Raw genomic sequence first — 25280 nt, forward strand, 5'->3', positions numbered from 1 at the left:
CTTATTTTATCATAGTTTTCAATAATTGAGTACAATTTAGTGAAAAGGGCCCCTAAATAGTGGCTTCAGAGTCATGTGTGGCTTTTAGCTACCTTTGATGAGGGTAACTCTCTCTAGGTTTTTAGTGGCTGATCATAATTAAAACCTAATTATGCATTTTGTTTAGCATGAAGTTGGGTGATGAGTGCCACCAACCAATAGCTTCTTATAGTGTAAACTAACAGGACTTTAAAGACGCCACCATTCATTTGAATAGTAGCATCCTTAAAGTCCTGTAAGTTTTTATATAAGAGGTGTTATTGTACATTAGTTATCTCTGGAATGTGATACCACCTATTACCTATTACTCAGTGGTTCCGCAAGTGAGTTCGTTTTAGCTTCTTCCTTTAATGGCAATATTTCCTTGCTGGAGATTGAGGATTTTCCTCCATTTCCCCCCTTACTACAACTCTCTTTCCCTTCTTCTTCAATCTTTATAAATGTAAAGAAACTAAAGAACGAAACCAGGAGAGTGAGACAAACACCATATAACCCACAAGAGATCAGTGGAGCTGGGAACTCAAGACAAGTATAGACAATTCTCCACTGGTGCCTTTAGGAGATATGAGAAGACAGTGGGCTACTTATTTTCCCTGTGTCAATGCAAAACCTTACTATCAGGTTTGAGTGGACTGACCCTATACATTTTATTATTTAAACAGAGCTATATAGCTATGTAAATGTTCTGACATTTTAGGGCTACTGTCTCAATTATATGCAATGGAAAGTGCTTCCCAATCTACCTGTTACCTTTCCTGTACAGAGATCAATAGAGAAGTAGGTAGATCCAAACTGTATCTATAACTTGCCAATTATTAGGAAAACATTGAGACATCCTGTAATATTATAAATCATCAAATTAATGGATGACTGTCTTACTATGTGCAATAAAATAACTTACCAGGTATTACAATCTTGCATAATGCTCTCCCCGCTGTGATAAACCTCACCATTGTATATACATGGACACTTTTCCTCGGGCACACAATTGCCATTGCTATTGAGCACAAGCCCTTCTGGACAGACACAGCCAGAGGCACACTGAATACTTAACTGAATTATGAAAAAAAGAAAAAAAACTTTAGTTTGGTTACGTGTAAATATTTTTTTTTGTAGTTACAGGTGTCAAATATGTAAATGTTGAATGACAGTATAACACTGTTGGAGATGTAGTGATTAATCTGTAAATTACTCTTTGTCCTCCTAATGTTACATTTTTAAAAATAGTAATTAGCATAAATTGTATTCACTTCTAAAGTCATCATTAGAAATTTGTAGATATGAAAATGGAGTTGGCTCTAGAGGACAATGGCTGTGCCTAGCAACTGTATTATTCTGTCTATAGGATGTTGTAGAGCATTTGTTTATTGTATGTTTAGTACATGGGCTCTCAAACATACCAGATTCACCATTAGGCACAGTAGCCTTGTGCCTATAGGCGCCACGGGCAAATAGGCAGAGTTTCCCTCTACAGTTATTACCAACACTTTTTTCCCCATCGTCAGCAGAATTATGGACCAGTAAAACAAGAAAATGTTCTGCATAAAAAAGTGACCCACACAATTAGCTATTGGGGCAGCATAGAATATGTTCTGTGTATGTTGAACACATGCTGGATGTAAAATGCAGGATTTACAAGCTTTTCAAATGGCAGAGATGCTGATTGTGTGTTGCCTAAGCTGCAGAGAGTCTTGTAACTGCTCACTGTTTTTTCCACATACCCACCACCACCACTACCTTTCCAACATTCTGCTGCTAAAATTTTTCCAAAAATTCCAAATTATCCACCCAAAGCAAAAACAAAAATGTCAAGAGAAAATCCTAATGTGTGAGATAAGTATAATATACAGTATGTATCATGTATTTGTGAAATATTACTAATGACAGCTGTGTATATAGAGACTTACACACTCCATGTCCAGGGTCTGACATGTCTTTTGACACTCTGCTCCCTTTGCTCCTTGTGTCGCATTAGAACAGTCAAAATACACCATGCTTTTTGGGCACTCTAAAGAAAAACACAATGTGAGATTCCATGCTGATTCCACAACTAGCAGTAAATAATTAACTCCTTTATGGTCGGCACTGGCGAATGCAACACAATAAAATTGTGTTGGAAATTTAAATATATTTTTTATCTTTTATCAGAATGGTACTAGCAGGGAATGTCCCTGCAATCCTCTTTTTCTGTGTTGGAAATTCATAAAAAATACACATGCCACATACTTTGTCCAGCATGTCTAGTGTTAATGAACTCTGTAATACATGCAACTGAAGGCTGCCATACATGGCTGGAATTTGAGTCGGTTCATGCTGAATCAGGCAAAATTTGGGCTGTGGATACCCCAACTACCTCCACCCCGGTTTGACAAAAGCCAACTCTTCAATTGAAAATTGTTGGCTGAACAGAGCCTGTATCCAATCAGATGCAGGCACTGTTCAAATATACTAACAGCCGCAGAAACCAGCTGTCAGAATACAATAGCTGGCAGGGAAGATTACTCTAAATGCTCTCTTTAGCCTGGATGAAGGAATCTGTTACATTTCTTCCATTGAGTCATGTGCGTATGGCCAGCTTAACAATGACCCTGCTGTAAGGAGAGAAAAACATCTCACCTTAGGTGGTAGAGAAACAGGGAATCACCATCTCCCTTTCTGATCTTTTATTTTTACCACAAAATAGAATGACACAAGACATTAATTAATACGACTGCATCCACATTTTCTGCCTGCTGACCCCTATGCTTGCTGAGAGCAGCCCTTAAAAACATAAAATGAGGCTTTTTTTTTTTTTTTTGCAGTTTTCCTCCCACAGATTACTTTGTGGTACTTAGAAGCCTGTAGAAATTTTATTTTGGTTTTGAATTATGGGCTAAGGGGTGGAAATGGATAGTAGTCATAATCATCACTAACAAATCAATAAAACTTATTTTTTTTATCCCACTGTTATATAGACTTTCCCAAGTTACGTTAAGATGCCTCCTACCTGCACCCTCCACAAGGCAGAGTTAAGTGTGAAGAGGACCAGTATTAGGCATATGCTGGAAGGGGAGGAGCTTATGTCATTTTCCTCATTACTGTCATTAATTTACAATACCTCCAATAATTGTCTATGGTACTTACTATAGGTTATATATGTGTAAAGGATCTATATTATTATTATTATTATTATTATTATTAGACGGTTTTCCTCATATACTGACATTTCAAATTGTGTGCAAGGGGGATTTCCCTCACTTTGGCGAGATTTCCTGTTTGTTACAGTGTTAGGAAATAAAGCCAAGTCGAATTGGGAGAAAGAGGTCAATACAATCTGAAAGGTGTTTGACATATTCTCCACTCTATCCACAATAAAGAAAAAGCTTTGGCTTTAGACGTCCTTTAAGTTTTGGGTAAGGTGGTTCTGACTTCTGTTACACAGATATAGCCAAATTGTACCATGAATTTATCCAAACTTATGTATGCCTCACAAAAGTTTGTACATCTCAAAATATCTCTAAAGCCTCTGTAGCAGGAACTTTTAGTCTATTATAAGGAATAACATACCCATTTAAACAATTAAGGATGCTGAAAACACTTCAGTATTTAGTGGGGCCTTTGGTCCTGTGCATTTATATGGTCACTAAACTCCTTAGTGAATCCGATAGCTTTAACATGAACAGTGATTGTATATTATCATGTCTCATTTTAAATATTTCCTTACCTTCAATACTTAGTGTCTTCCCAACACAGCGTAGTCTCCCACTCTTACACGTGCTGGAATGAAGAATCAAATACATTAATGTTACCTTGTGCTTGTCAGCATTTTTTGTTTTTAGCTGAAAGCTCAAACTATACACTGCTACTAAAAGTTTGAAAAACATTTCAAAAGTTTTAGAATAAGAAAGATTTTTCTAGTCTTCAAAGTTGATTATTTGACATTTACTATATGTTCAATAAAATAATAAAGGCCCTGTAGCCGAGAACAGACATACAGTATGGATGTACTCTGTAGGAGTCTACCAAAAGACATTTACAATTGTAAATGGTGCCATCTTGTGGCTGTTCTATATATTGCATCACATTTACAGTAGGGATGTCAATTCTCAAATCCCCATGAAAGACAAAGCAAAAGGGTCGCTTAACTGTCACCTTTCCCTGCTGCACATACTCTTCTTTCCTTCCCTCCCCATTTAGACACCAGGAGAAAGAAGAAATAAATCTGGTATGGGGAGTATGTGACTTACTCTCTGTTTTTCAAAAGAACTTGGTGATAAGCCGCTTAAGCACCTGGCTTTGTCATATGTGGGTAGGGGGAGGATCTTTAGCTCTGTGTTCACAGGGCTTCCTCTCTTTGTTTTCAGTGTCTGAATGGGGCAATGGGATAGCAAAAGGAAGGTAAATAGGTGTAGCTAGGAAGAGTGGCAATTAGGTGAAGTTGTTACCTTCATGGGCAAAGCATATGTTTGTTTTAATGACTAAATGGTTGCAGCATTGCGCAAATGAATGTCCTATGCTTGCCAAAGGCAACAAAGAAGGAGTAAGAAGACCACCAAGAAAAAAAACATCTAAAGATGCTTGCTGTACTTGGCAGACCACATGAAAAGTAAGTGGTAAATAGTTGTAATTGGAACATGTAGGTTGAAATGAAACTCAGCTTTGGCATTTGTAAAATAAAAGAAACACAATATATTGAACATGCTGATTAAACTTAAACTCCAGCTTTGTTATAAGAAAAGAACAAATGCATTGCAAGAATGACAGCAAACTTTCCCACAGATTCCTATTCCTATCCTATTCTGTTGATATTAGGCACAGGCATAGGCAGTAGATACAATGACATTTTTCAAAGCAAGAGTTAGGATCTGCACCAATCCAAGTTCAGTCTCAGCACCGTATAAAATATTGTTGAGCCAGCATTCCTATAAATGTTAAAAATCTGCAGTTCAAGTATTCATTAGAGTCACAGTAAGCTGTTTTAATTAAACCAGGCTCACAAATTGATATACCAGGGTTAACATTAGGAAATCTGGGACATGAAAACCTTTTGTTGCACTAGAACCTTAAACACACACTTTCAGGTGTTTGGAAATTGCTGTGGTACATAGACCACCCTGCATGTAATATTCCCTTTGGGTTATTAATGTGGTAGAAGAAGTGGGCCATTTATATCTACAAACAGATATGGATTTTGGAATATCCTGGCTAAGAAAAACTTAATGGAAAAGGTAAATAAAAATATACAGCTCAATAAAACTAAATTTCAGTAATGTCCTAAACTCTATATTAGCTTTTATCGAAACCCATGATTACCCTGCTTTTTTTTATAGCTTACCACATGGCACCGTTGTTATAAATGACTTCTCCAGGGGGCACCATTGAACCACTGTAGTAACAAGGGCAGTTCCCAGCTGGCACACAGGCTCCATTGTCATCAAGAAATGTTCCATTTGGACAAGCACAGCCATCCAGAGGAGTGAAATGGAAACTACAGCTGGCGTCAGGCTCACTAAGAGAGCGACAGCTTTTCTGGCATGTAGTAATAGAGTACTGGTAAGTGCTGTTTTTCGGGCAGTCCTTTGTGTATTTTTCTAAAATTGGAAACAAAAAAGAAAATTCTGTTAGTCATGACAACTTTTTTTTCATTTATAAGGATTACCACCTAAATCACATTTTGGGTAAAGCAAAAGACAATATTTAATTTAATATAAAAAAAATAGCTTGCATTTCTGTAATTATCTAATTTAAAAGTTTACCTTATTAAATCAATTTTAATATAGAAATCAACATGTTTAGAAAAATGTTTTAAGCTAACCTTACACTAAAAGGCAAAGTTCCCTTATTTCACTAGGGTCCCCACTCCAATTCCCAAATGCTACATTAAATTGTAAGAAGAAAATAAAAAAACGTGGGTATAAAGTTAGTAAATACACTTACATTACCCCGAGTTTCTGCACTGGAGAAGGTGACATAATGACCTTTCCAGTGAGACCCTGAGAGCAATAAGAATTCCAAATCTCACAAGAAGATGCACCAAAACAGCACAAATAGCGTTCCCAGGATCTCGTCATAACTCTCACCTAGGTACCATGGGCAGAAGCCAGGGATAACTATATATTTTACTTTTTTTTTCCCTTCAGGTTTGCTTTTTTCACACTTTAATGATGATTTGTCAAAGGGGAGGGACCACTGATGTAATAAGTAAACCTTAGCTGCATTATTTCTACATTTCAAACATTTTGCAGATCTTTTAAACCTATGTATAATATTTACACATCATGTAATAGAGCTGATATAAAAAATAAAATTGTGATACCAATCCCTGTGTACAGTAGAAGACAAATTTCTCAAATACACAGAACTTTACTTTACATTTTTATTCAAAGTCAAAGTATAATGTGAATGTCTTGAATAATATCCGTCATATAAAAACCATCATACATACCGCAGAGGTCACCTCTCCACCCAACCAGAGTCACTCCCTCAGCAGCACATGCCCGTGCATAGGCAGATAAGGCTGCACAAACACGATCTTCACTCCTTTCATAGTTACAGCTGTCATACATACAGTTCTGTTGGAGCAAAACAAAAATATACACTATGTCTTAGTAATCACGCTTTAAATAGGAGGGTCTACTGAAGGTCTGCAAGAAATGTGTTGATTTATAGAAAGTTTATGTAAAACATTTACATTTACAAATAGCCTATTATTCCTGTGTGATTGAGCACAATAATTGGTAAATCTTATAACAATTATTGATTTTGCTATTATATTGAATTTGAATGTTATATATTATTTACATTTAGGAAAGTTAAAGCAGGTAAACTAAAACGGCAAAATAACGTATTTACCAGCATAGATACTGTCTATGGACTTACAGTATGTGGTCTACTCTGCCATGTGCACATCTAACAAATGTATTTTTTCTTTAACACAGGTCACTCACCTTCTCATACACAGCTGGATGCACAACCGCATGGCATGGAGCAAAGGTTCCCTTGCTTTCTGAGAGCTGAGAGCACCAATACTTGGCAAACCTCTCTAAAGATTAGTAAATAAGGGGTTAGATGTCATTGAATAACTAAGCAACTGTTAACACAGATTTGTTTTGTTGAAAGTCTACATGATGTTCAAAATTTTACTTTAATGTGCTCCTTTGCTTTATCTATGCTCAACAAGTCCACAAATTCAGTTAAGTTCCCCCACCCCCAGGCAGCACACTATTCGCCTATTGGAAGCAAATGGAAATACCCAGTATGTATGGATATGGAAGAGCTCCCACATGACAACATTTGGTGCTTGGTGATTAGCCCAGCACGTCATATGGATGCGGGAAAAAACCTCAGCCCTGTGTAAGCTCTGAGCTTATACAGGGCTGCATCTATTTACTTGTGGTGGCTGGACAGAGCAGCAAGGGAGTAAAGGGAATGTGAGTATATACTGTACAGCCAGGGATGAAACATTTAAATAATCGTTCATAAGCAATTACCTCTATCTTCAGCTATGGAGGAATTCCAGACAAACTAAATAAACATATGCGTATAACAACTTCTAAGAGCAGGATTTCTCCCACTTGTATGTCTCACATACCCCAACACACTATAAAGCAGATTACCAGTTATATAATCAAAAGTGCATGTCACCACTATTCAGATTGAGCAGCTCTGCAATTTACTATGTTTTCTCTGTACCTTCAACCTGCTCACTGGACTATGGTCACTACAATGAAGTTCTTTCTTTGTTAACCCTACAGTAATACCCCACCATTATTAAAATATACAGTATTAGCATATTAAAAATTATTTGATAAAAGATATTCTCATATTAGGTTTAATAAAAGATTCCTGACATACCATTCTCTACACTGAGAGCACATGGGTTTTCATAACTGTCCTTCACATCACTGCAGTCTGCCTGGCTCTTCCAGGTGTTGGCAAAGGCAGCTGCTGTCCCCTCAAGTGCTCCGCTCAGAGATTTAAAGTCATCTGTCCGGACCTTATTGAAATCACCACAGAGACCTAAAAACATTGAAAATAACAACATTAAGTTAAAATGAATAAAAAAAGCAAAGAAGTGTCCCAAAGGGTCACCCATAAGTCAAGCCTTCTTTACCCCTTTTCACATTTAATATACTTCCAAGAACATAAAAGACTAAAGCCCCAATTAAAATAATATGGATAAACTTTTACCGCATGCATTTCCCTGGTACTCAGCATCCAGGCTCACTGAGACCTGCATGATTGGAACAAGCTGAACCTGGATCTGGATCCCATTGAAGGTCTGAATGACCAGATAAAAAGAAGATGGCTGCAACACAGCAAAATTATCTGAAAAAGACAAATGTAAAGAATGGAACAACCTGGTATTCAATAAACAAAGACAATCCAAGAAGAAATATAGTATGTATATATTTAACTTACACTTCTTAGGCAGAAGCTGTGACTTTGCCACACACTTTAATTTGTTTCATCACAGGTATTTATGTTTGATTAACCCTGTACATTTATTTATATAGAACCAACAATTCACATAGCACTTACATATATTACACGCACAGCAGTCCCTACCCTCAAGGAACTTACAATCTAAGGTCCCTATCACATGTGCCTACATACACATTAGGACCATTTTAGACTCTAGAGTCAATTAATCAACATGTCTTTGGAATTTGGAAGGAAACCAGAGTGCTCTACACAAGCGCAGAGACATTTGGACCAGGAACTCTTGTGCATCAAAGCAGAAGTGCTAACCACTAAGCTATTGTGCCGTAATCGGGCCTGTGCTGACTACATGACTAGAGGATTTCAGGATTTGGAACTGTCACGGGTTGACATTCTTGCCTTTGATATTTTGTTTTTGCCCACATGAATGGTCCTTTTTTCATTGCTGCTTATTGATGCCATGATTTCAGCTTATATGCATTAAAAGAGGAGTTCAGGGTTTTAAAAAAAACAAAACATTTATTCTCACCTAAATGGATGCAGCATCAATCCACTGCTGCCTCTGCAGTGAGAATTGAGTGATAAAACACTGCTGATTGCTCAGTTCTCCCCCTCTGCTCTGAGCAGAGAGCTGTGACTGTCAGTCAGTGGCTCTCTGCTCTCTGCTTTAGCGCTCATTGGGTGCAGGCTTCTGGGTGGATACCGACCATGTGGTCTGAATTTTTTCAGAGCCTGGGTTGGCTCTGTGATGTCAACCGACAGCTGACTTCAGCCCGCTGTCAGCTGAAAACAGATCACAGGAGTGCAGAGCGAACTGCACTCCTGTAATCCATATTCGAAGTATGGCCAAAAAAGCTTTGACCATACTTCTCCTTTAACATTGCAGCGCACACCCAAGTCTACTTAGATCTATTGTGGTCTTTCATTAAATTGGTTGTAAACTCTTACATATACCCTGTGAAGAGACTTGCCTCAGGTGATACACAGAGATTAAACCAATCCTCCTACATAGTTTGTACCGTTATATCTGAATGCCTTTCTTTGCTACACCCGATCAAAGTTCTGAAATTTAAAGCTTAACTGAGAGTTTAGAAAAAAGGGGGCAGAGAGCTAAAGTTACACTCTACAGAGCTTAGTGAGGAGAGCTTGGAGAGCTGATTGGAGAGAAGGGTCACACCCCTGCATACAGCACACAGGAATAGAGCCAAGGCTGTCAATCAGCTGGAGGTCCCTCCCCTGTCATCATTTTTCTCCTCTTGGTGTCAGGAAAACTTGTCAGAAATGATTCATGCTGATAGCTGAGGAACGAAGCAGCAGACAAAAGTGACACTTAGTGCTCTTATTGAGACAAGTACACACTATAGAGGGATATGCTTTGTTCATATTTCATATCTGAGGTTTACAACCACTTTAAATGGTTAGTTAGGGCACAGTAGATTAGCAGCATTTAATTATAATGCTGCACTCTACAGTATACATGTTGGAGTGTTATCAAATCAGTTAAAAAACAAAACTGAATTATTTAACCACTATTATGGAACTGCATATATTTTATCTCCTCTAACTCCTGGATTTAAAACCAGTTTATCCACCTGCTAATGTATGTGTTTCTCTGCTTCTAGAATTGTTATAATCTCCCCACACCCTTTAAATGGGCCCTGTACATTCCTGACAATAGTTGCAATTTGAAACTGTGCATAAATGGACAGATAGCTACCAATACACGGCAGACAGGAAAATACTTGCACCAGGGCCACATCAGTACCACACATGCATTCATTTATGTCACATGTGAGGTGGATCCTCTGTGTTTCTAGCAGGCAGCAGAATGGTCACACTGAGGCATGAGCCCTTACCATGACTGGTCTTTACCAGAGCTGCTAATGGCAAGAAATGTATCCTTCCAAGAACTATTAGCGTGCTACCCTCAGGATTGCCTGGCTGGAGACATCTAATAGTTCAAGTGGGACAAAAGAGTACCAAACTGTTAGGTGAAGCTGAAAGGATAACAGAACCCAAGAACAAAAATGTAATATATTACAGTTTATCAGTCCTTAGATGTGGTGGATGAATTTGCTTTCTTTTTTTATTTCATACTAAGAACATTTTTGGCAAGTATAAAAAAATACCATATGATCTTACCAGAAATGCAGTGCCCCTGTCATTTCCTGTGAACTGCACAGAAGAATATTTTTCTTCCTAGCGATCTTCTGTAAACTACCAATTGCCCTGCTACCCATGTAATAGAGGTGAAGAGCTCCAAACATGTTTGTAGTCCATAACAGGAAAGCAGTCTGGGTGACAACCATAGCTCCCTCCATAGATAGAGTGGAGGAGTAACTTAGCCTTCCCGACACAGGAAGTGAGTTATTTGCAGGTTTACCAGGTGACAATAAGCAAAAGAAGGTTGAAAAAATAGGAAAACAAATACAGTCACCACACCAAAGACTAGTAAGTTGCAATGTATTATATTTTTGGTTTTGGGTTTAGACACACATTAAGGTCAGAATGGACCAAAGGTCAGAATAAGAGGCATGGCTGAGGATCAAGCAGAAGATCAGAGCAGGTGGCAGACAGAAAGCAAAAAGTTAATTCCAATCCTAAATTGTAAACAATGGCAACCAAATATAATGGCACTGACATAAGCCTAGACACAGGATGTTTGATTAATCCAAGAAGAGGGCAGAAAAGGTGAAATAATAAGCTACTTGCATACTAAATGAGATATGCCCCTGTAGGCATATCTTTTTTTCCATTGGCTCTTCCCCATACAGATACGGGATCAGAAAGAGATTGGAAAATCTCATTGCCTGGCTCAGTAATGGTCATTTTATTAGACAGTGTGTGACCACCTTTCAATGTGCAGTATGAGAGCAGACATGATTCTTTACCTGTGACTAAAGGTGCACGAGCGTAGATCCCATTCAGAAGCACAGTTCCTGACGACTTCACTGTCAGAACCTACAGATTACAGAGGTGACGTCAATATAGGAAAGTGGTAAAAAAAAAAAAAAAATGGCTAGGGCAACACAAGTACACAACACAAGCAACGCAAATAAAGTGACATTCACTATATACACTACAAGAATCTTTTTAGTCAGTGCCTAGAAAAAGAGGTAAATTATACTGGTGCGATGAGCACTACTCACTGTCTGCCCTTTAACCAAAGACAGGGTGATACTTCTCAGACAAGTTTCAGTGTTGGTCACTCCACATTTCCTCAGCTCGGTCAGCACAGTGAACATGTTTGTGACACAGTCCTGCAAGGAAGAATGAAGCTATTGGACTGTGGCATGGAAATAGTGTAATTCTAAACATTACTGACCAGTTTTGCATTTTGCAGTTGTTTTGCATTAGGAAAAAAACATCTAATTTTAGTGACAATATATAATTTTCATCTCTTCAACCAAAATGTTTATTAAAATCCATCTATCCATCTGCCAGAATACAGATGGCTTTTATCTATATTAGCCCCAGGGTATTTTGAGATCTAGAGCTTCTTCTTATCAATGGGTTAACCTTATGGAAACCAGGCTTGTTCTACAGCAAATTATCACACAGTTTATGTAAAATTGAATGCTTTAGGATAGCCATACACTTATCAAATTTTTTTTCTGATGAACCGGGCTGAAATGAGCTTCATTGGGGGTCCTGTCTGCACCCTCCCACCTGATATACTTTAATTCAAAAATCAGAGGAGCCAGGCAGAAAATTGTCAAACAAACAGTGACTGCATCCAATAAGATGCAGCTGCTGTTCAGGTATTTTGACAGCTGTCAGTGCCATCAGTTGGAATACAATAGCCACAGCTGGAGATTCAACTTCCAAGCTGAAAGAAAAAAAACCTGTCAGTGTACGGACAGCTTTAATTTAATCTCTGATTTACTGGATTTATTCTCTATGAAAATGAATTACAGAAAACATTATAGAAATACTACAATGGGTAAATACTGAACATATGAAAACCCAACATATGGCTACTACTGTGCATTTAGTGTTTTGACTCGTGTGAAAGTGACAAGTGTGAAATTCGAAGGCTTGAATAACAATGTTACCTTGGTAAAGATGTAGCTACAGTCTCCATGGAAGTTATAGTGACCACCATCATAGGTGTAGACGTGTGAGCCTCCCTCAAGTAAGCAGCGTCCAGCACAAGGCAAGGCCTCACAGCTCCACTGACCACCATGACAAGTGCTATAATAGACAATGTAAATACAGTCAGATAAATTATTATTAATATTATTGTTTATTGCTCAAATTAATTTCTTGAAATTTCAAAGCAGCTTTAGAGTGCTTTTTCAACTTAAAATAGATGTTTTTATTTAAGACTGTCACAAAAGAAAGTACTAAGCAAGAATTCTGATAGAGAATTTAACAAAGGATTGAGAAAAGACCTTTCCCATAGGGAAAGCTGTATTATTAAAAAGAAACTCCAGGTACGAAAACATTAAATATATTCCTCAACATTACAAAGCATATAAATGTACTTTGTGTACACCAAATGCCTTTGCAAACCCAAATATAACTTTGTACAAAAAGTTGGTTCTGTACATAGCCTGTGCAGAGAGCAGAGGTGTAGGTGGGACCCAGCAGGTCCTCCAGCTATAGGCTCCCTTTAAAAAAAAAATTACAGAAGGAGGCGGGGACAAGACCAGTCACACTGCTCAAGGAGAGAGATCAGTAGTGACTGGTCTTTACACAAAGCTCCTCTACAGAGGCAAAGTGGAGGAGTTGTTGTTTGTGGGATTACTGTGCAAATCGCTAAGAAATACACAAAAAATATCCATGGCTCTTGTATTTAGAAAATAATAAAACAGCCTAGAATTCAGGTGTACACAGATTTCAGGTGTACACAGTATAAGGAGTACATAAAAATAATGAAGAAATTATGATAAAAAAAGAACTGGCTCAAATGGGTCAACTTACTGAGATAATTGCTTTAGGTCACAAGTTATAGAGGTCCCTCTCACTACACTTGACTCTCCATTCCTTCATGCAAGCTAAACAGCAAGAATAGACAAACCTCTTCTGTAAGCTAATATATCCTGACAGCCAGTGCCTCCAGCTGTCAGAATACCCAAACAGTCACTGCAACTTATTGTATGGAGGTTGGATGCAGGAAATTGCTGAAATGTAAGCCATGTATGGCCAGCTTAAGGTAAGAAAACACCCTATTGCTGAGCACTTTCACAGGTATTTTTTAGTCCGACTCCTTACCAGTTGTGGCAGCTGCTGGTATAAAATTCTCCTGGTGCAAATTTCTTATTGTTGTAGGTACAGGAACATTTACTGTGTGGGATGCAACCTCGGTTATCAACATCATCCAGCACCGTTCCTGAAAGAAGATTGATTGAGATTAGACGATGCTTCTAATTAACTCTTATTCTTGTGGTGCCAATAACCAGAGTAAATGCTGTGATGACTTTCTAAGGCCAGTTTACTTAGGCTATGCTTGCACTAGCAGTTGGATCATTTTTTGGAGGCGTTTGACAAGCGGTGAGTAAGCGATCTGTCCCCTGCTCACTGCCTGTTTTAACCCCGTAAACGTCACACCACAGAACTGCAACCAGGGGCATTTTACATGTTTGCGAGGAGGTCGTCACGCAGCTCCCATTTGCTTGAATGGGTGATAGTTGGTGGCAGTGCTGCCCACAGAATGCAGCAGGGGGATCATTTTCTCCTTGGCCAAAGCAAAGCATCACAGCCACAGCATGTGTACCTGCCTCTCTGCTTCCTTTGCTACTAAAGGGGTGGAGTGCTAAAAATGCGGTTAAACCATATGTTTTACCACCCCCACAAGTGTAAATGAGCCCTAAAGGAGTTGAGACTCTTCACTCCATAAACTGAAATTATTTCAATTATGTATTCATGTAAAAAGCTAATTCCTGTATTGGGGATTCAAAGAGAACACAGCTACAATGTATTGAGTAAAGAGTCTCAACCTCTGTAAGTAAATTTCCCCATTGTGTCATCCTTTGAGAACAACTGAGTTTCAGATAACCTTGGAGGGTCATGTTGAATTAGTAGTTAAATCTGTTATACAGTATATCTGTAGAAATAGCCCACCTCAGAATAATCACAAAAAACACACAAGGAATGTTTGCTGTTAAAAAAAAATAAAAATGATTTTACCTGGTGGACAGAAGCAGCCATCTATGCAATGATCTTCACAAACAAGCGTCCGCTCAGAGTTGGAACAGGTATCAGCACAAGGTGAACCGCATTCACTATATTTCATATTCATTGGACAGGTCCTCTCTGCCAATAAAACACTCAAAGTCAGTACTAAGTGACATCTTTTAGAAAGTAGTCTCTAATAATTAACTTGGCTTTACAAAACTGGCCAATTAAAACACAGAAGAATTTAAAAAAAAAAAAGGTTTATTGAGTTTTTTCCCCTTTTTTTGAACCTTTTTTATTTGAATATAGATCTGTTTGTCCTTAGCATGTATAAAGTTACTTACTGTTGACTAGCTCACTACCTCTTGTGGAAGTTTGTTCCAAATATTAACTACTCTTTGGATCTTTTTTTTTTTTTTCCTACGGTTACTTCTGAACATTCCTCTTGCTGATATGTACTTAAAGCTACATAGGTGGGCATAAATGGACACATCTTATATGCCATTATGAAGTCTGACCATCACCGTGGCCATCATATAGGTGCCACCAGCCTCTATGGTTCCTGACTTATTCTGATTTACACTGTTTTTTACAGTGAAAGAAAGGTTTTCGTTTTCTTCGGAATCTGCAAGGTGCAATCGCTACAAGAAACTCTAAAGCAGGTTGTAAAATGTTTGGATTGGTCATGGCAGATTCTTTTTATTAGGAAATGCTAAAATCTATTAGAACACCTGAAAATATTGCAGAGTGTATGGTTAGCTTCATTATGACTGCCTTGTATGTGCACTCCTGTCACACACATAAAAAAAAATCACAATGAGGTTGATTTACTAAAACTGGAGAGTGCAAAATCTAGTGCAGCTGTGCATGAAAATCCATCAGCTTTTAACTTCAGCTTGTTCGATTAAGCTTTGACAAAAAAAAACCGGAAGCTGATTGGTTTCTTTGCAGAGTTGCACCAGATTTTGCACTCTCTAGTTTTAGTAAAGCAATCCCAATGCATTTTACCAACATTAAAGGGGCAGAGACTAATTTTACTGTGGCAGTGTCAAGTATACTATAGATTCCAGCTTCTTAAAGTCTAATTTTAGCCAAAAACAGTATTTAAAAATAAACTTTAAAGTGGAAGAATTTTTTGAATGCTTTTATCTCTTTCCCTGCCCCAATCAGAGCTTTTCCCTCACATCCTGTGTGCCTATAATGTCTATACAATTAATGGGGAGATGTTATACTGGAACAGGAAGGCACAGTCAGCAATACAATTATTGTCAGATATTCTAACCCTTCCTCCCCCTGCTAAAAACAAGTGTTTTTGTGTCCCCACAGAAGAAAATTTTTGTAATTTCCTGTTCTGACAGGAAGTGAGTGGAAATCTCTCCAACAAAGACACAAACAGCAATAAAATCTTTCCCTGCTCTATCCAACACTAAATAAAAAGTGACCCCTGAAGGTCAGCTGTAATAACCAACCATTTTCTGATAGCTGGTGCAGCACACTTTGCATAATACTTTTTCAACAAAGTGGTGGAAAACTATCTTAGAAAAGGACATAGACCATTAAAAAGGCCAAGAAAAAAGGTAATTACCACACATGGTGCCGTTTCTCCAATTTTTTGGCTTTCCACCAGCATGGGTGCACTGCCGGGAATACTCAGACAGGGTATCACAGAAGCATGAGGCATCAGATGAATTCTGACATCTACAGAGGTCAAACACACAGGCCTCGATGTACAGATCCTGAGGCACACGCAGGTCACAGTCATCGAAGGCTGCATTGGAAAGCATCCGGACACAGGTCTCTTTCTGTATGGAGGAGATCATAAACATTAACATTGTAGTGCACTGTATGCTTTGTAAAAGGTCATGACAAAAAGTAGTTACGGCTGTATTCACTAATGATGTGTGACAGCCAACATGAAATAAAGACGCTTTTTCTAAATTCAGTCTCTATCCTTTTATATTACTGTCATTTTTGTAGCAGTATTGCCTATCCTTACACCATACAAAAACACACAGAGGGCGCACTGACCTAGCGCATTATCCTGAGACAAATAATTTATTTTATAAAACATGGTAAGTATTATACTCACAAAGTTCCAATTATTAAAAGCACATCACAAATCTCACCTGGTGGCTCTGAAGAATAGGAATTCCTCGAAACGTGTCAGCCCACGGGGGGTCTTCAGTTTCTGTTGTATCTGTACATGTTGATACATTTGGATGGAACATGCTGAGATTTGTGATTGGCTTTTAATAATTGGAACATTGTGAGTATAATACTTACCATGTTTTTATACAATAACTAATTTGTCTCAGGATAATGCACTATGTCGGGGCGCCCTCTGTGTGTTTTTGTATGCAGTGTTGTAGACTTCCCCAAGTCTTTGAAGGCAGCAAGACCGTGGTTATTCGCTTTCAAGTTTAATGAAGATCATAACATACCCATCTGGAGGGGCCATTTTCCTAAGCACAAGAGGGATTGTGTTTGTGATTGCCTATCCTTACACAGAATATGGTTTTCATAATTTATAATGGGGGTACTTGTGTGTTAATTACATTTCAATGGAGCCATGCTAATGATTTCAGCTGCTGCAAACTGGGAAAAAAAGTTTCAGTTGTCATAAAGAGCAGCATAGGAAATACTGGTGTATATTATGACTAGTTATAAGCAGATTGCCTAAAGTGGGACCGGTATCTTGTCACACTTGCATGGACACGCGGCCGTCTTATTATTCTAGCTACGTTTCTGTTTATATAACTAGTTACATAATACAGAAATATTTGGTGTACTGCCCATTTCAACTCTCACCATACCTGGATGCCCAGGTAAAGGTTTCCAATCAGGTGTGGTGGAAATTTCTGAAAGGCATGGGGCTCATTATATAAAGGGCTGAGCCCATTTTACAGGTGCTTGTCGGTCAGTCAGAAAAAGAGGTTACCCCCCACCCTTCTGTCGCGAGCACTTGTTTGTGGTATGTTGCCTCCAGATCCGGGGGGACTTTATTATTGTAGAGAATGTGATTGTGCTTGAGTGTTTAATGACTAAGCACTTACTGTTATTTACTGAAGTTTTGAGGTTTAAATTTAATGTATGATTGTTTATTTGCAAACCAAAAAGCAAATGCTGTGGCCAAATAATTTTCGCCAAAATGTGTAAGGGCTCTTTCACACGGACGTTCCGTATGTCTGTAAATCACCCCATCCGTTTGCGGGTGATATACGGACATAATGAATGTCTATGGGATGACGGATGTCAGCGGATGACCATACGCTGACATCCGATTTTCGTCCTTTCAATTCTGTTCCGTTTTTTGGAACGGAACAGAACCCTATTTTTGTTCCGTTTAAAAAACGGAATGGATGCCAAATCGGATGTCAGCGGTGTCATCCGCTGACATCCACAATGCCCATAGACATACATTATGTCCGTATATCATCCGCAAACGGATGGGATGATATGCGGACATACGGAGCAGATGACACAAGTGTCATCCGTGTCCGTGAAAAAAAAAAAAAAGTGCCGGAGCGGATCGCAATACGGTCCGCTCCTTGTGAAAGAGCCCTAAATGTATTTATTTATCATTATTTTGATTGGTTGTCTTTGGGGTCAATTTTGATGACAAGAAAATAGTGTGATAGAAAGGCAAGGGTGACCAGCGCTATGGAAGTGTATAGATAATATATAACAGACAGGTGTAAGCTGCCAGCAACAAAACCCCGAGGGGTTAAGATAATAGAAAGTGCAAAAGAAGTTGCCCCGGCGCTACCTCTAAGTGACACCTTGTCACTCAAAATATATGTGCCATAGTGTGAGTGATTGGGAAAACAGTGAGTAAAAATAAATATAAATAAATAGTGCACATATAAAATTAAATAATCCTTTTGTGAACAAGGATATTTCTTTGTGACCACTGTGAGAAGGTGCTCGTGTGCAGGTTGCAAATAAATAAATAGGTTGAAAAGATGAAATTTTTTTTTTATTCCAATCAATAAATAGATTAAATGAATCCAGAGCAATAAATAAACAAATTAATCAATTCAGTGCAATAAAAAACAAATGAATAGTGCCACTGGATAGTGTGCCAGTGTGAAATTATAATATTGCTTGTAGAAGGTGCCAGTGAGGCAAGTGAAAGGAAGAAATTCCCACTGTGAGAGAAAACAGTGAATGAAGGTTGCATACACTAGCGTGGCCGCTAGATGTCGCAACTACAATACGACCTGTTTGGTAGTATTTGCTGGATTAGGTGAGCACAATCATGAGGGTTCCTTCTCCACGGCGAACAAGTATTGCCAGTTGATGTCATGTAACATAAGAAAAAGGGGACCCCATTTGTGCAGTAAAATAAACGGCAATTGGAAAGAATATAGACACACTCACGGTGTAGGCTGATAGCGATCAGTTGCGGTCTCCCGGGAAGCTTCCGCGTTCCACGGTCAGATGCTGTTGAAACCGGAAGTGACGTATGACGCAATGGACCCGCCTTACGCGTTTCGTCAGAGGACGTCTGCTGAGGCGGCCTCAGCAGACGTCCTCTGACGAAACGCGTAAGGCGGGTCCATTGCGTCATACGTCACTTCCGGTTTCAACAGCATCTGACCGTGGAACGCGGAAGCTTCCCGGGAGACCGCAACTGATCGCTATCAGCCTACACCGTGAGTGTGTCTATATTCTTTCCAATTGCCGTTTATTTTACTGCACAAATGGGGTCCCCTTTTTCTTATGTTACATGACATCAACTGGCAATACTTGTTCGCCGTGGAGAAGGAACCCTCATGATTGTGCTCACCTAATCCAGCAAATACTACCAAACAGGTCGTATTGTAGTTGCGACATCTAGCGGCCACGCTAGTGTATGCAACCTTCATTCACTGTTTTCTCTCACAGTGGGAATTTCTTCCTTTCACTTGCCTCACTGGCACCTTCTACAAGCAATATTATAATTTCACACTGGCACACTATCCAGTGGCACTATTCATTTGTTTTTTATTGCACTGAATTGATTAATTTGTTTATTTATTGCTCTGGATTCATTTAATCTATTTATTGATTGGAATAAAAAAAAATTTCATCTTTTCAACCTATTTATTTATTTGCAACCTGCACACGAGCACCTTCTCACAGTGGTCACAAAGAAATATCCTTGTTCACAAAAGGATTATTTAATTTTATATGTGCACTATTTATTTATATTTATTTTTACTCACTGTTTTCCCAATCACTCACACTATGGCACATATATTTTGAGTGACAAGGTGTCACTTAGAGGTAGCGCCGGGGCAACTTCTTTTGCACTTTCTAAGAAAATAGTGTGGCCTGTGTCCCATTGCATTGTCCAAACTGGGGATTACTTTTGATAAGGACAATGGGATTCATTTACCAAAGAAAATAGGCTGTTAAAGTATATCTATGGTTAAAATGTAAAATCTTAAATTAATTTCCACATTCTATTTCAATTATTTCTAGCCTACTCCTAATAATCTGAACAATCTTATAGATTGTAAACCTATCTGAAGTTCCCCGCACATTTATTTATTTTTTTTAATTCTGTGACACGTATTCACTATGCCCGGTGAGTTGGCACTGCTGTGTCACACATTTCACAGAGCCTGCCTTCTGAACTACAGAAAAGAGTTTTAAGAGATGGAGTCAGCACAGGAATCACAGCCTGCAGGCAGCAAGGTACCATGGGATATGAAGTTCTTAAAAATGGAAATTAAACAGCAGAAGAGAAGTTGCAAAGCACTCAGGTAATCCAGGAAGCTGTGGAAAAAGATGGCCAGCAGGACAGGCAACACTTACAACATGAAAGGAGATTTTTTTTTTCCAGTAAGCTCATATTGCATTGTCACATTAACTCATATTTGTATTGCTAAAAGGATGCTGATTATTATAAAATGAAAGCATACGCTATAACTAAAAAATTCCTTTAACATTGCAAGGGAAGTTTTCCCCTAACTCAGTAAATTAGGTGAAACTCCATAGACTTACATTGTCCAATCATATGCACAAAAAAAAAAATGCTTTTCTTTTTTCCTTGCACATGATTAAAAACTATTTGAAAAATAATTCTCACCACATTTACTAATCTCTGGGCAAACTTCACAGAGCAGAATCTTCCTTTTGAGTGCAAGAATTATTTGTAAGCCTATTACACAAATAACAACAGAATCTACAAGTCATTATATGAAAGACAATAAAACACATGGGAGGGGAGAATTTATTAAAAACTGGAGCAGACAGAATCTTGAGTAGCTTTGCACAGTGACCGGCTGGATCAGAAATCAGCTTCTTGAAAATGAATGCTAGAAGCTGATTGGTTGGAATTACACAGCTGCTCTAGATTCTGTCTGCTTGAATTTTAGTAAATTCCCCTCTTTTTCTTTTTAAAAGTCTTTCTAAAATCTTACCAGATTGCCGCAATTTTTAGGGGCAGATGGTACAACGTCTTCACATAGCTCCGTAGGTCCATCCATCTTTTGCAGGTTTCCAAACTGCACAGGTGTTAGCTGGATATCTGTATAAACACACATATTTTCACCAACATAGTGTGTACAGCATATCTTAGGCTCCATGTACACGGGACGCTGGAAATGGCCGTTTAGGAGCAGTTGGGCGTTTTTTTCAGAAGCCCCTGAACACATCTACATTTTATCTTATCTGTCCATGTACACCAGGTCGTTTACAGTCATTTGCAGGCAGTTGCGTTCAGGGACTGTTTTTACAACGCAATTATTTGCGTTCGAACGTGTGTTTCCCGGCGTTTCAAACGCACAAACGCGTCCGAACGCAATGACCTGCGTTTAGCGTTCGCGTTTTTCCATTTTAAAGGGGAATAATTTTTTTGACCTCTAGGAACGCTTCTAAACGCAAACGCCCGCAAACGCTGCTAAACGCGGGTACAAACGCGACTGAACGGACGTTTCAAACGTCCTAAAAATTCCAGCATTCAAAGGGACTTTTAACAACGTCCCGTGTACATGGAGCCTTATAAAAAAAGATGATGTGACCTTCCGCCTTATCCGATCAGAAAATTCTTTGCATTCATTGAAGGACTGCAAAACATTGTCTGAATGGCACTGGTGCCAAGCGGGAAACCTCCTGTGTTTTGTATTCAGAATGCAGCAGGGCAGTGGCTTTGACATGGGACCTGAAAGCTATTGGAGGTCACAGAAGTAGTAGTATCTTCTAAAGTGATTTCCAGCTTATAGAGGGATCCCACAGGTATAGTATACTTATAGTTACATGTAACTATAAAAAAATATCTATACCTTGAATTCTTCCTTAAAAAATGTATTTAAAATACATTCAACGTAAACCATAATGATTCCCCTTAAATACTACTGTGCACAATGATGTCTGATATTCCTATTGCATCTTCAGTATAATATGACTTTAGTATACAGTGATTGGATAATTATTCACTTCCACATTTATGTGACCTGTTCTACAATATGTGCTGATAGCTATATTATAAAATGAATTTAAATTAAAATAGCTTTGTTGAAAAAGTGTATTCAGTGAAAGAAAGTAAGTTTCTGAAAATAACAAAAAGTACTAAGGCTGTGGCCATAAGTTATACAATTTTAACGTACAATTTCCTTTTAGATTTAGGCTCCTTTCACACGGGCTGTCAGTTTTTCAGGCGGACCTGATCGGATCCTATGGAGTCAGCGGTGACATGTCCGCTGACACCCACTGCTATCCAATCTGATCCTGTCCATGAAATCCAGACAGATGGTAACCCTATTTTCTATCCGTCTGGAGGATCGGATAGGATTGGATGAGAACGAACAGGCGGTCCATTTTCATCCGATCTCCCATAGAGGAGAGCGGGGATCTGACAGATCTGTCTCTGAAATGTAAGCTGAGACATTGTGCATTGTATAATGTACGGCCAGCCTAAGAAAGAATATGTTATAATATAGGATTGGTAAGTATAAAATAGAACATACTTTTATCCACAAACTCATCCTGAGTCAGCCCATTCATGTTTCCACACAATCCACATGTGCTGTTCATGTATTTTGATGGGACAGTCACCTGTAAATCAAGTTAACATAAATGTAAGATACATGGAATAAAAAGTTTTTGTGATACATGCCAGCCATAGGCAAAAACATTGTCACTAAAAGAAGAAATGGCAGCATGAAAGAAGAAACGATTGCATATTATTTAGTCAAGTCTAATAATGAACATGCTATTACATTAAAGAGGGCCTAAACTCAAAAAGTGAAGATTTGCTACATTCACACCTGTGAATATGCCCAACATCGATTGCATGCGAGAACCCTGGCGAGAATCTCTGGACACAGTGTGAGCGGCCACAATTAACTGCGGGAGCCAGCAACCTCTCATTGCTTTCAATGGGGCTGCTCCCCACAGTTAATGACCTGGAACCCCTGTCGGCATTCTCGCATTTAATCGGTGTCAGGCACATTCACAGCTGTTAATGCCTCCTGATATTGAACATCTGCAAATGTTAACTGTGCCTTAGCAATGCCATGAGCAATGTACCTTTTGTTTGGAATTCCTCCAGAAAAATAGCAGTGCACTTTCTGGTATGTGACTGTGCCTAGACACTTCTGTGCCTACAGCCTCTGTATATCTCCAGTGCGAGATTAAGGATCTGCTGCCTCTCAATGCTAGTCTCAGAATATTATGTAAGTCAGTTTTAGAGAAAAAACAGCTGCAGGGAGACTGCAGGCAATACTGGTAAATAGCCCTATGCCCTCTGCCACTAACGTCTGAATGCAGATGATGTGTGTTCAGAGCATAGGTCCAAGAGCATGTGGTGCTTTATACAACCCCTAGAGCATAAATAAGTACAACCATATCTTCTAATTCATCTCATGATTGGCTGTACGCAGCAGCGTTTGTGTGGGAAAATTAGTATGTGGCCTGTTGTACGGTTCCTTTACAGATGTGTGCATAAGGCCTAAATGGTATTTCTAAAGAAAAGCATAATACTGGACCTTGCAAGTCAAATCATAAGCTATAGTATTGGTGGATAGAGGAGATTTAGGGTTCTCCACACCAGAGTGTGCATCATGGCCTACATTATAATGAGTGTTACCCCCAACACATGGTAGATATACATAGCAATGCAAAGTTAATTGCATCCAAATGCACATCTACAGTGCACTGCAAGGTATCTGCATACCATTAAGGAACACCGAGATACATATGCTCTGCGCGTTGCACTTAATAAACGATGGTGCAGGACCTATTTTTCCAGCTGTTCAGGTGACAGTCCATTTATTTTAAACAGGCTGCTTAATATAACATGATGAAAACTTTGGCCGTTAAGATACAATAGAGCTACTTTGGTAAAGGATTCAGCGTCACTAACACAAACTTTTGAGAATAATTGTAGATGAGATGAATAAAGCCTTTTACCGTGAGAGAATCAGCTTCATTCCATAAAAGCACTACTCCCAGCTTGGAAGAAACTTGCACATATGCACTGTTGTACTCAATTTGTACTCCAAACTGGCTGTATGGAAGAGTGACCCTGCAAGAAAAGTGGTTTTATAGTAACTTATATATGCCTGGATTCAATTTAACATTAATCTATGCATTCTCATGCAGACTTACCTTTGCCTTCCCACTTCGATCACACCTTTCTTCATCTCAATGACAATGCCCGCAATCTTTATCACCACTTGGGACACCACTGTCCTATCTGAGCTTGGTGAACGTCTTATCTGGATGTTGAAGTCTTCATATGCGTCTTTACAGTTTGAGGCAAATATATAGTTGCATGTTCCTGGAAACTGATAGATAGCTCCATCGAAAGTCTTATAGTGAAAACTTCCCCAGGTGCTGCAGACAAGGTTGTTGTGTGCCGGATTCATCACTGTTAGAAAGAGTATCAATTGGTATGAATAGGAGTGAAGAGATATATGTAGTTTGTCCCCAATGAGATTTCTACCCAATTCAGGTAAGGGATGTCAGACAGAAAAGGAACTAAAGAGAAATCTCTCCAAAAGTGAATTAGTAAAAAGACCAGCTCCAGTTAAAAAGTACACTGCTCAGACCTAATTAAATAATACAGAGCAACTTCCATTTCCATTGTGATACTGAGTGTGTTACACAACTTTTACAGTCTTACTATTCCTTGATTTGCCTAACTGCAAGCTAGAATGGCGTTTAACTGTAATACGCCAACTGGTAATAACTATGTAGAAGTATTCTTTAATGTAAAAGAGTATACAGTATATTTATGTTGAATACTTATGATCAGGAAGAGGCATTGATTAGTGTATGTACCATTAGTTTCCCCAAAAAATTGATTTCTGTTGCAATGACAAATAAAGTCATCCATTGGGTTTTAAATACAATTGTTTCTCAGGATAGCATGCAGATTTACATGGGGGCAGGAGTCATTATTATGAATCAATCATTTTATATTTAATCATTACATCAGCAGATTGTGCTTCTTGCTTAGTAGCACTGCATAGCACTTCTCTCTAATGACAAGTGAATGATTTAGGTCTGAACTAAAAACAATGGATTTATAATGCTACCTATGGACTTTAAAGCACAATAGGACATGCATTTACAATGTGATACAATATTTTTAGTTCACCTTAAGCCATAAACTGAATCCTACTTACCTGTAATTTTCCCTTCCTGATGCCAATCTATGGCAGCGTACATGTGGTAGTAGCACCACTTGCTGCTGCCCACAGGACCAG

At 38.6% G+C, this 25280-nt stretch overlaps 1 protein-coding gene across 1 annotated transcript in view; it reads right to left on the reverse strand.

Moving 5' to 3' along the window:
• The window catches only part of LOC309565952 (mucin-5B-like), a gene marked incomplete at both ends in the record, with an annotated part of 75265 nt that overhangs the window by 47907 nt on the left and 2078 nt on the right, over window positions 1–25280 (reverse strand). The window contains 17 exons of the mRNA XM_082270981.1: window positions 941–1092; window positions 1947–2047; window positions 3743–3795; window positions 5354–5609; window positions 6464–6590; window positions 6966–7060; window positions 7873–8037; window positions 8209–8346; window positions 11352–11421; window positions 11610–11720; window positions 12516–12654; window positions 13678–13795; window positions 16166–16382; window positions 20991–21097; window positions 22536–22623; window positions 23980–24094; window positions 24178–24439. Coding sequence (XP_082127107.1) covers window positions 941–1092; window positions 1947–2047; window positions 3743–3795; window positions 5354–5609; window positions 6464–6590; window positions 6966–7060; window positions 7873–8037; window positions 8209–8346; window positions 11352–11421; window positions 11610–11720; window positions 12516–12654; window positions 13678–13795; window positions 16166–16382; window positions 20991–21097; window positions 22536–22623; window positions 23980–24094; window positions 24178–24439 — 2314 coding nt within the window. The remainder of the gene's footprint in view (window positions 1–940; window positions 1093–1946; window positions 2048–3742; window positions 3796–5353; window positions 5610–6463; window positions 6591–6965; window positions 7061–7872; window positions 8038–8208; window positions 8347–11351; window positions 11422–11609; window positions 11721–12515; window positions 12655–13677; window positions 13796–16165; window positions 16383–20990; window positions 21098–22535; window positions 22624–23979; window positions 24095–24177; window positions 24440–25280) is intronic.

This window comes from Pelophylax lessonae (assembly GCF_965119305.1).
Source record: "Pelophylax lessonae genome assembly, chromosome: 10".
Lineage (NCBI taxonomy): Eukaryota > Metazoa > Chordata > Amphibia > Anura > Ranidae > Pelophylax > Pelophylax lessonae.